Genomic DNA, 11,492 nt, shown 5'->3' with positions numbered 1-11,492 from the left:
TAAGGTTGAACGATTCGAAATTCGCAATGGAGCCGAAGAAAATAGTCATTCCAAATGCCTTTTCTTGAAGAATTTTGAACACGAAGATCGTGCCAATCATATCCTTACACTATTGCACATAAACTTTTAGGAGAAAAAGTTTCCGTACGGCATGTGTAAATAAAAATAAACCAAACCTAGTGCCTCAAACTCACCTTTTATTGCACTGCTTCTTACTTATTCTTGTCTATGTACAAACAATGTCTCGTTCATGATACTTCCTAGACATGTAAAAGAGGCAAACATGTGCAATGCCATATGATTCACTTTTTAAATCTTAAACATTTTTTTAATATACTATTCATTTGAGAGCATATGCTCTTGGGAGCCAAAATGCCATCCTTGAATGATATAAATGTCTCTGCCAAAGCATGTCATGCTCTGAGATTGTACCTATGGTATTCATGTTCACTTGCTCGATTTGGTAAATTTTTACCGATTGTACTTTTCGTTTTCCTTTTTCTATGAGTCTTCTCTCAGTAACCACTCACGATCCCTGCATCCCTTACCCTAGGCGGCTCAAGTGACGTCCAATCCTGATGCTCATTAGCTCTCTTCCCCTAACCCTCTTTCGGTGAGCGCCATAGGCAAAGGTTATGTGGTGTCGTTAGCGACAATGGTGGTTTGATTGCCGAGCGCTGCGAGTTGGCAGCAGCCTCAACTCCACGCACGAGGTGGGCGGCGCCCATGCCGAATGTGAGTAGGAATAGCATTGGGTGAAACGATATTGTCGTTGTTAGCTAGATGGATGGGGATAAGAGGTGTATTTGACATTGTTTCCTCATTGTAGGCATCATAGTAGATACATGTCTTTGCTAATTTTAGTGAGATGTAGTCGGCTCCAAGTGTGGTCAACATACATGCAGCAGGGACTTGGTGGTGTGCTTCATCATTCTTCTTGTGTTCGACGAGGCCCATACTCTTTCCCTTTGGGTTCTTGCTTATTCACTGGGATCAACAAGTGCAATGCGTGTTTGCTTTGCACAGTGACTCCCGAAACCTAGCCTAGTTAAGCGTCGTGGATGTGGAGTTTACGGTCTTGCTCGATTTCTTCTAGGCTAGATCAATTCTCTTCTTCTTTATGCAATAATATAGGAGCTCTCCTCCAACAATGCTTGGTCGAGCTCCGTTGTGTGTCGCGAGATCGACATGATTGCATGGTCATCAGTTTGTCGAGGAGCATGCTACGTGTTTGCACATGTTGGACGCAACACATGAGAGACGATCTAGCGTGTCGTGGTGAAGTCAGCTGCTAGGGGAGATTGTCCCGCACAACCCTATGTTGATTCGATGGGATGGTGACAATGCATCCCCGGGAATGGAACATGTTGTCGCCACCCCTCTCATTCCCGACCCACCATCCTTTTTACATAACAATATTGTGCCCCTCCTTTTCAAATACACTGGAGAACAATTTCACGGTTCTATATATGTATGTGCTCACAACCCGAGTTAATGTGGACATCATTTCTATGTTTCCCATTTATCTTTTTATAGCCTTCAACCTTTTTCACGGGGATTTGTGGTGCACCCGGTGCACACAATCTTCTTACCTCTTTTTTCAAGTTTCAAAGATATACTAAATTTTGTTACAAGTAGGGATGCAAGAAGGCAACCCACAAACCAAGCTTTGTCGAAGGGCGTAAGTGAACTCGGTGTGATTTCTCTCTTAACATGAGGTTGCCTTCTGATATGGTTATGTGCGGGCTTTTGCGGGATCTCGCTTGCGAACTTACAAGCTAGAAACATACATACATACAAAGTTCCAAATTCAATATGAATACATACCTTGAGAAAAAATAAGACAATTCAGAGTGTGAATAACATATAGCAGTTTGGGCCTTACATTAGCCCATTTTGTTTTGTAGCACTAAATTTCTTACTTTACTTCTTGTTTTTGTTTTGAACGCGGATCAGAAATTTTAGATAAATCTATGTTGCTACTCAAACCTTGTATATTTCTAGAACTCTTTAGCAATTATATTTAGGACAACCTGGGTCTTGTGCACCGGGTATGCTCTTTCTCCAACGCCAGAAAATCTATGGATCGCCCAGCTACCAGGTCGACCGTTCTACAGTCTACACTAGGGAAACGAACGAAAAATCCAACTTAACCGCGTCCAGACTCCAGACAGCCGGCCACCATTAGGATACCGACTACGCCGGCGCTGGAACACTCAAATATTCAATGAACTCACAGACACAAGTGGAACAAACTCTGATTGACATCAAGCTGGCTAAGCTATCAGTACTGTACTTATTTTTCTTTTCTTCTGGCCCTACGCACCAATGGTTGCCGTCCGTGACAAATAAAATTCACTGCAAGGGATAGACATAGAGACAAAATGTAGTGTCAAGATAGAGATTTTGATGGAAATTACTTACAGTGTCAGTGACAGAAATCCTTTTTTGGCCCTCTTCTGGTCGTGCGCAGAGGACATTTATGGTCACGGCCTCTGTTCCTGAGTCAAATTCAACAATGTGCAGGTGGCCTCTTCCTACCTCCGACATTTTTGACAGCAGTCAGTGCGTCTGGGTCAGTAAAGATAATGGATGTAAAACTGTATATTGGGTATCTTGCAACACTGTTCGTAAGGAACGTGGTAATAAATTTAAGTTTATTCTTTTTACGAATATAATAATAATGGATTTAAGTATGAATCATCTTGACTTCACTTAACTCCCTGTTGTTCTCGAATATTTCCGTGCTTTAACTTCTTCAGATTTCATAGGGCCAGCTAAGAGAGACTACTTATTAGTCTAGCGGTTGACTGAGTTATTAGGACCTCCAAGTTGCATATATTTGTGCTCCCCGATTGTTCATGCTGCAGCATGACGCATTCCTAAATTTTGCCCCATATCATGGGATAAGTAAGCAATTTTTTTTAGTTGTATCGACTCAGTTGCTCACTAATTGATATTTACGGTGTTCTCTCTGTCAATTGGAGAACTTTATCCATGGGAGATACTTGAATACTCGATTATAAAGAAGAACCGGCCTGTATTGAATGGTTAGGAGGACATGGTACATATACTATCAGGAAGCAAACTCTAGGTTTGACGTTTTGATGTTTCTTAAATGTGAAATACATTTTAGTTGGAGAAGATATTCCTGTCGATAGCGAGTAGTATGTGGTGACTTCATCAATTTGAAGAACCGCCGACTCCCAAATATTATGTTTATACTCATAGAGGTAAGGAGTACGTGTATGTTCTTGTATGTGTGCATTCTTAAGAATGGGTATATTTACGTATTTGTGAGCGTATGTATATGTATTGGGTTCCTAAAAAAACTTAATTACAATGGTTTTGGTAGTTATCAGCTAGTTATTGGTCAAGTCCTACACCACCAGATTCACATAGTGGTTCGCCCACTTGAGTTGCAAGTTGGGTTGCAACTAGAAAAATGCATTCGAACCGTTAAATTTGCTTTGTGATACGATGAGTTGCAATGCAACCGATATTTTTAGTTGCAAGTTAAATTGTAACTAGAAAAAATGCCTCCTGGCCATTAGATTTGCTTTGTGATTCTTGCTAATGGTGATTACAACTAAGATCCGTTCACATCATCTCAGAACTAAGTTATCGTCAGTCAATTAAAAAGTTAGTCAAACCCTAATTATAAAAGGGAAAATGCTAAGACATTGCATATAAAGGGAAGATGGCATGTTTTGGGAATGATGAACATGAATCTTGCAAACAGAGAACTCATATCCTTGTGAAGCTATATAGGGTGTGTTTGGCAGACTGGGGCAACTCAGAAATTCCCATCTCAACAGAAATTTCGAGAGAAACATGTGTTTGTTCGCCCGGGTCAACTCATCTTAGCTATGCCCACTTCATACCGAAAAGGCTCCTCGGCCAGCCCGTTGTGAAGCTCAAATCGAGCTTCACAACCCAGAGCTTCACACCCAGCCTGGGCGAGCTCATCCCGCAAAAATCCCCACACGCCCTTCCCCAGCTAGCTCGCGCACCCCAAACCCTCAGCCACACGACTTCTGTCTCGTCATTCTTTTTTCACCCCAAAGACATGGCCGCCTCCCTCCCTCTCAGTCCCGATCATCACGCCGCCAGGCTCCGAGCACCGCGCCCCCAGGCCCCAAAGACCGCGCCGACAACAGGGACGAGTCACGCCGCCGCCAGTGACGACTCGTGTCGTCCTCTAGCCATCCCGCCGTGGCTAGAGCGCCCCCACTACTCTCCGACAACCACGCCGCCATGCCCCGAAAACCGCACCGCCGCCACCAAGGCCAACTTGAGCCGCCGCCAGGCCACCCTCCCGTCGTGGCTAAAGCGCCGACAAGGTCTCCACCGGCAGGGTCTCCTCATGAACGGAGCCGATTGCTTTTTTTTTCATTGACCTTTTTGTAAAAAGTTGGCATGTTTGTAAAACTTGCCCTAATTGAATTATTGTGTATTTTGTAAAGTGTGTATTTTATATTTAGATATAGTCTCAACTTTGTTCAAATATTAATTTTTTGCTAAAATGAATTGTGGTGGTATCCTCACAATCTCATCTCATACAAGTGCTACCAAACAACATCTCATGTTGTCTAATACATGTGCTACCAAACAACATCTCATTTTTTGAGGGGTAAAACTCTCTTTATTTCTCAATAAACATAGGTACAATCATAATGTCTGGAGATTGTAGCAGCCACACCCGGCGCCCATGTGATAAATCTAGAGAGCTCTTAGCTAAATCATAAGCATGAATATTAGAATTTATCCGTTCATGTATAAAACTAATATCTATAAAATTTCATCTAGGCATATTTATTTCTCTCAAAAGTGAAACATATCTCGGTAAGCTCCTATTCTTCAAAGAATTGATCACTTCCAAACAATCAGTAGCTATCACACTTTTGGTTATACATGGATCAGCAGCCAGAGATAGTGCTTCCCTACATGCAACTGCTTCCAAAGTTGCAGGATCCGAGATATCATGACACGCCAAGATCGAAGATCCTAGATATTCACCATTCGGGGAGCAACAGATAGCTGCTACACCACCCCTATTCTCCGTTCTGCTCACTGATGCATCTAGTTTGGAACCACTAGTCGACTAGCATTAGCAGCAACAGTAGTTCTTTGCGGTACAGAAATCAAGTTCAATTCCTCCTTGAATTTTCCAATGAATTTGAAGGCGGCAAACGGACTTTTAAAAATCTCTTCGTGGATAGCTTTACGTCTCGCTGACCGTACCGCCCATAATGTGATGACTGTTGTGACTAGCTGATCACGAGGAAGAGATTCTAGCAGTATCCACAACTCATAAAATGGGAAAGCAGGAGTGGAGAGCTACACCATGAATCCATCGCTACAATAGGCCGGGATAGTGGCTTATCAATGGGCCAGTGCAGGCTTTCGATCAAGGTGGGCCAAAAGTTAGGCCTAACCGAAACCCTAGACACTGCGGACCAACCGGGCCAAGCCCACGTACCAATCCCGGCCCGCACTCCCGCGAGGGTTTTGATTGAAGCCGCCAGTGGGAGCGAGGAGGAAGAAGAAAGCACCACAAACCCTCGCCTCCAGACCCGCAGCGCCGCCTCACTCCCCGCGCGCGCGATCCGCCCGTCCAGAGGCTCCTTCCCCCGGGGGGCGCTCCGGTCCGGCGGCCATGGCGCTCGCCTTCGACGAGTACGGCCGGCCCTTCATCATCCTCAGGGAGCAGGAGAAGAAGTCGCGCCTGCAGGGCCTCGACGCGCAGAAGGCCAACATCGCCGCCGGCAAGTCCGTCGCGCGCATCCTCCGCACCTCCCTCGGGCCCAAGGGCATGGACAAGATGCTCCAGTCACCCGACGGCGACGTCACCATCAGTAATACCCCCGCTCCCCCTACTTTTTCTCCTAGTTCTAGGTCTGGTGTTTCTGGCCGCCTTGTGATGCGAGATCTGGGAAGTTCTCGCCTGCCGTTGGACCTTTGGCGGTGGTGGCAGGGTGGTGCGTTGAGGATCACGGTTTTCTTAGGTGTTATTACAGTGTGTTTATGGTCATGAGATCTAGATGTTTGTGGGATGCGCTTTCCTTTCGTGCTTTTGTATGGCGTCCCTTCCCTGGGGAATTAGCTGATGCGTTTCGTATAATAGTTTCGTGATCCCGTTATGGTCAGATTGGAAAAATGTGTACGGTGGAAATGACCTGTTGTCATTTCTGTAGCTATCTAGTAGTAGGTACGAGTGTAGTGTGAATTTTGCTGCTGCAAAGCTCATCCTGAAGTGAGGCGAGGTGACCCCATCTATGTGGATCTGGATATCTGGTTTTGTGTTTTTAGCACTTAATTATTGTGCTTACACGGGTTACTTATTTCTCTCTTGTTTTGTTAACTGACCATCTTTCCTCATGGATTTGTCAGCTAACGATGGGGCCACCATCCTCGAGCTAATGGATGTCGACAACCAGATCGCGAAGCTGATGGTGGAGCTGTCACGCAGTCAAGACTACGACATCGGTGATGGTACCACCGGGGTGGTCGTCATGGCTGGCTCGCTCCTGGAGCAGGCTGAGAAGCTGCTTGAACGTGGTATTCACCCAATAAGGGTCGCTGAAGGTTATGAGATGGCATCGAGGATAGCTGTTGACCACCTTGAAAGCATCTCCACCAAATATGAGTTCAGTGCTACAGACATTGAGCCTTTGGTGCAGACCTGCATGACAACTTTGTCCTCAAAGATGTGAGTTATTAGACATCATGCTTAATCAGTTAGCTTCTTTAATATGGTACCTGTCAGGGGAACATATTTGACAGAGTTGTTATCTTTTTTTCGTGGGAAAAAGACATGTAGAGTGGTTACTATTTTCCTTTAGCACATTCTGACATTATGGAATTAGTTCATTAATGCATATAGATAATGATAATCTGACCTCATGCTTAATTAATGATGTTAGTGTCTAGCATAACATCAACTCATTATGTACAATAATATCAACTTGTTATGTACCATAATATCAACTCCACAGTTCTACTTCTAGCATGGAACTTGCTTGCTTGAATTTTTTTGCCACAACCTTGGAAGTGCTCCTTCCTTTTCATTATAATGGTCCTTGACCACAGGTGAAAGCTATTTCAAAATAACCTCTATTGAGGAAGTAAAAAAATGCAGATGCCATGCTTCCACTCCCTTGCCTTGTTTTAATGTCTTGGTAAATGTTAAGTGGCTGTCACAGAGCATTGGACTCATGTTTTGTTAACTCGTTCTCATAATTAGTGATGGTCACTTAGTCTGTATGCATGGCGGGCTGATGATAGATAGTGCAAATGTGTAATAGATGGAGTATTTCTTTATGTTTGAAATGTTTGTGATGTTACTCATTATTCTCTTTCCACAGTGTTAGCCGTTGTAAGCGGGCGCTTGCTGAGATTGCTGTCAAAGCAGTCCTTGCAGTTGCTGATTTGGAAAGGAAGGATGTAAATTTGGACTTGATTAAAGTAGAAGGTAAGGTTGGTGGGAAGCTAGAAGATACTGAGCTAGTTCAGGGAATCATTGTTGACAAAGATATGAGCCACCCCCAAATGCCGAAGAGAATCGAGGATGCTCACATTGCCATTCTTACTTGCCCATTTGAGCCCCCGAAGCCTAAGACCAAGCATAAGGTTGACATTGACACTGTAGAGAAATTCCAGACACTGCGTGGGCAAGAGCAGAAATACTTCGATGACATGGTTCAGAAATGCAAGGTAAAAGTCTATAATGGACAAAGTGTTTATGTATTATGTCTTAGCTAGTTTTTGGATGCTTCGGCTTGTAACGTTTCATGGCCACTGATTTATTGTATTGATTCTGATGTGAGTTCTTTTAACAAATTTTTTTTTGAGTTAATTGAACTTAGGCTGTGAAAAAAATTCCTACATCCTATTATTAACATTTGTATTATGGTGTTTAATCTGTTCTTTTTTTTACTTAAGTCCATGTTATTTATGTTCAATTTATTGTTTGCTCGGAAAATAATTGCGTAAATATGCATATCCTTTTAGGATGTTGGTGCAACACTAGTTATTTGTCAATGGGGTTTTGATGATGAAGCCAATCATCTACTAATGCAAAGAGATTTGCCGGCTGTCAGATGGGTTGGTGGTGTTGAATTAGAGTTAATTGCCATTGCTACAGGTACTTATTCATAACTTTGTCTCTTCATGTGATTCTGAATCATTTTGTAAGGCAGTACATAACATTTAGGAACTGGCTGCAGGTGGGAGGATTGTTCCGAGATTCCAAGAGTTGAGCACTGAAAAGCTTGGGAAGGTATAAACTGACCTTCGTATATATTTTTTCAGATAAGGCCCTGCTCGGAAATGCATGTAATATTAGTGTGTACACTGTTGTGCAGTTCAACTTTTAGCTAAATGCCAGTGAGCACTAACTTTACATCCATTCCAAGCAGCCCCTAGCATGTGTTTGTTGTGAGGTCTCCCTTTATTTTGTGCATTGTTTGTTGTTTGCATATGCTTGTTTGGTTTTCTTAAAGTAAGCAGATTGATCAAAACCAGAGAATGAATGTAGCGTGTGAGTTTGTTTCTATGAGCGACTATTGCTGGATCCTTATTTTCCAACTCTAATTCAATCCTGATGCTGTTCTTGGTAGCTGAGTTTGGTTGGTTTAGTCATATTGTCTTGCAACACCATTTGAATTAGAGGAAGAGAATGCAGTCTCTGAACTTTGAATGGCCTTAATTTACTTTAAAAAGCACATGGTTTATATATGTTTGTTTTGGTTGCTTAAACAGGCTGGATTAGTCAGAGAGAAGTCATTTGGAACAACAAAAGATAGGATGCTTTACATTGAGAAGTGTGCCAATTCCAAAGCTGTAACTATTTTCATCCGCGGTGGTATGTACTGATGTATATGCATTTTTTCTCTCTTATTGACACCTATTTGCTCAATGCTTTGTTGAGCCATAGAAATACTATCCCACTAATGGTGAATCTGATGTGGAGGCACTTCGCAGTTCGTACTTTATTGATTAGATATTGTTGTATAGCGGTACTGGTAGTATTCTTAGTTAATTAATATTTTACCTCTAGCAGGCTTTTAATAAAGTATTAAAAGCTCAAATGACCTCAAAATATGTTGTCTTAGAACTGTGAAGCTTGGCTACTGCATTTGAATTTTAATTACTATGCATTTCATTCATTATCTAAGCTAAAGGATAAGTACATATTCTGATTGGAGTTCTGGTAATGAGCAGGCAACAAAATGATGATTGAGGAGACCAAGCGAAGTATTCATGATGCTCTTTGTGTTGCAAGGAATCTGATCATCAACAACTCAATTGTGTATGGTGGTGGTTCAGCAGAGATATCTTGCTCGATTGCTGTTGAAGCTGCTGCAGATCGGCATCCTGGAGTTGAGCAGGTAATTGCTGGTTTTGGAACTGGTCGCTACAAAAGAAGGCTATATTTTTTTTTCTGATTGTGCTTCTTTCAGTATGCAATCAGGGCATTTGCTGATGCTTTAGATGCTATTCCACTGGCTTTAGCTGAAAACAGTGGTTTGCCACCTATCGACACTCTAACCGTGGTTAAATCTCAACATGTGAAGGTATGTTTTCTCTGTTGCTTCAGCCATCATTCTATAGTATCAGTTGTCAGCCTGTTTACTGTTGTTCTTGTGAGATTTTCATCTCACATTACTTGCCGGTGCCAATTGCATTAGAAAGTTGCTGCACCCCCCTAAAACAGTAATATTTCCTCCTTTCGGAAATAAGTGTCGCAGATTTGTCTAGAATCACATGTACCTACTCACTGAAGCGTGTCTAGATACATGCGAATCATGACAAATCTGCGACACTTATTTCCAAACGGAGGCAGTACTATTTATTAGTCAGTTTTTTTTTTTGAACTTGTGATAGAATTGAGGTTTGTAAGTTACTTTTTGATGTGCCTGCGCTTGTATAGTCCTTCCCCATCTGGTACCTAGCAAGTGCTGCCCGCGCTTTGAATCACAGCATGTAGTTTTTGTGTGACGGTTCCAGAAACCCGAACCCACCCAAATCCTGTGTAGGTGGTTCTGGTTTAGCCTTGCATTAAGATTTTTGGTAAGTTAAATCAGTAGTATTTCAGCATAGACGAGGTTCTTAGTATAAGGGGTGAGAGGGGTGGTGTACCGGTGGGAATAAATATTGTACCACTGGTTCCTTGACCGGTCATTGCCAGACCAGTGGTTTTCTGGGCTTTTGATTTAAATGTTGTCTTTTCTTACGAATTGAGGTAACATTTCATTTTGCATATATTTCTAGGAGAACAATTCCCGCTGTGGCATTGATTGCAATGATGTGGGTACCAATGACATGAAAGAGCAGAATGTTTTCGAAACTCTTATCGGCAAGCAGCAGCAGATCTTGCTGGCAACGCAGGTTGTCAAGATGATTCTCAAGATCGATGATGTTATCACGCCCTCTGAATATTGCTGATGCCTGGGAACAACGGAAATCGACTGTGCTAGGTGATGGGCTCCTGTAGGCAGCAATTTTCTAGGGGTTGATTTGGATTTGCTGACATGGAGTGGTTGCTTGTTTTGTTTGATGAGCTATCTTGTTTTGTGACACGCTTTCTGGATACAACAGCGCAAATCCCGTTGATACCAGTCTAGTCCTTTGTTGTATTATTCAGATGCTTAATTCTATAGTTTGGACCATTATTGTCTGCTTTGAAGTAAGTGTTCCATTTTGTTATTTACTTGCCTAAAGTACCTCAGTTGACGTGATTGAGCCTATGTTCCCAACAAAGTTGTTTGCCGTTTAGAAGGAATGCACATTTACAGAAAACCCTTCATAAATCCAGTTCTCCATTGTGGTCCTTCGAATCTGAAATCAAAATCATGTCCTTAACTCCTTGTTCGTCCTTCCATGCTGTACCTCTCTGTCCGCTGCTGTCATCTTGCTTTTCTGCAGAAGAACATCCCCCTGCTGTACCTCTGTCCTCATTCGCAAAGTTTGTCCTTGTGCCCAAGACCCTCTTCCTGGCGTGAGGACCTAGATGATCACTCCTCCCTCAACACCACCTAGAAGGTAATGCGCAACTGCCGGTAAGATTGTGGAGCTCGTGCACCGACTGTTCGAGGAGAACCGACCGGTCCCTTGGCTGGATGCGGGCCTGCTGGGCGGCGGTTGGTACCTCAACTCCCGTCGTGTCCGGGTGTCTCTACGAGATCCTGCTACCAGATATGCGCGAAGATTAGACATATTCCCTCGACTCCACAACTGGTCCACCTTTGGGGCGCGGAAGTTTGACATGTACCACCGCGTGGGTTATACCTCGGCATGAGCAAAACAAGAAGATCCGCTAACGCCAAAAGGCAATGGTGACACACATTGACTTCAAGTATCCGATGGTTCCGAGAATGTCATCACTCCCCGTGAGGATTGGATCTCCTGGCAGTCTAGCTCCGAAGACTCCATTCCCGAAGCTCATGATCCATGGTCTGGCTCTCCTCCCAACCAAAGCACCAGTGCAC

General features: G+C 43.2%; 1 protein-coding gene across 1 annotated transcript; it reads left to right on the top strand.

Annotated features, from left to right (window-relative positions):
* The first annotated feature begins 5,609 nt into the window (after positions 1-5,609).
* LOC124693707 (T-complex protein 1 subunit epsilon) lies at positions 5,610-10,690 on the top strand. The gene is made up of 9 exons (XM_047227137.1): positions 5,610-5,858; positions 6,394-6,712; positions 7,368-7,716; positions 8,014-8,146; positions 8,229-8,281; positions 8,764-8,866; positions 9,226-9,392; positions 9,465-9,578; positions 10,276-10,690. The coding sequence occupies exons 1-9, from the start codon at positions 5,660-5,662 to the stop codon at positions 10,447-10,449; spliced, it is 1,611 nt and encodes a 536-aa protein (XP_047083093.1). The 5' UTR covers positions 5,610-5,659; the 3' UTR covers positions 10,450-10,690.
* The last annotated feature ends 802 nt before the right edge of the window (positions 10,691-11,492 follow it).

Source organism: Lolium rigidum, chromosome 1 (assembly GCF_022539505.1).
Source record: "Lolium rigidum isolate FL_2022 chromosome 1, APGP_CSIRO_Lrig_0.1, whole genome shotgun sequence".
NCBI classification, from domain to species: Eukaryota; Viridiplantae; Streptophyta; class Magnoliopsida; order Poales; family Poaceae; genus Lolium; species Lolium rigidum.
Note: the sequence above shows the minus strand (reverse complement) of the source record. Positions and strands in the feature narration are given on the sequence as shown.

What these genes read in the sequence shown, in the direction of transcription:
- LOC124693707 (XM_047227137.1), top strand. Translation starts at nt 5,660, where the DNA reads ATGGCGCTCGCCTTCGACGAGTACGGCCGGCCCTTCATCATCCTCAGG. An exon ending in CGACGGCGACGTCACCATCA is followed by an intron (nt 5,859 to 6,393) that starts GTAATACCCCCG and finishes TGGATTTGTCAG; the next exon opens with CTAACGATGGGGCCACCATC. An exon ending in TTAAATCTCAACATGTGAAG is followed by an intron (nt 9,579 to 10,275) that starts GTATGTTTTCTC and finishes ATATATTTCTAG; the next exon opens with GAGAACAATTCCCGCTGTGG.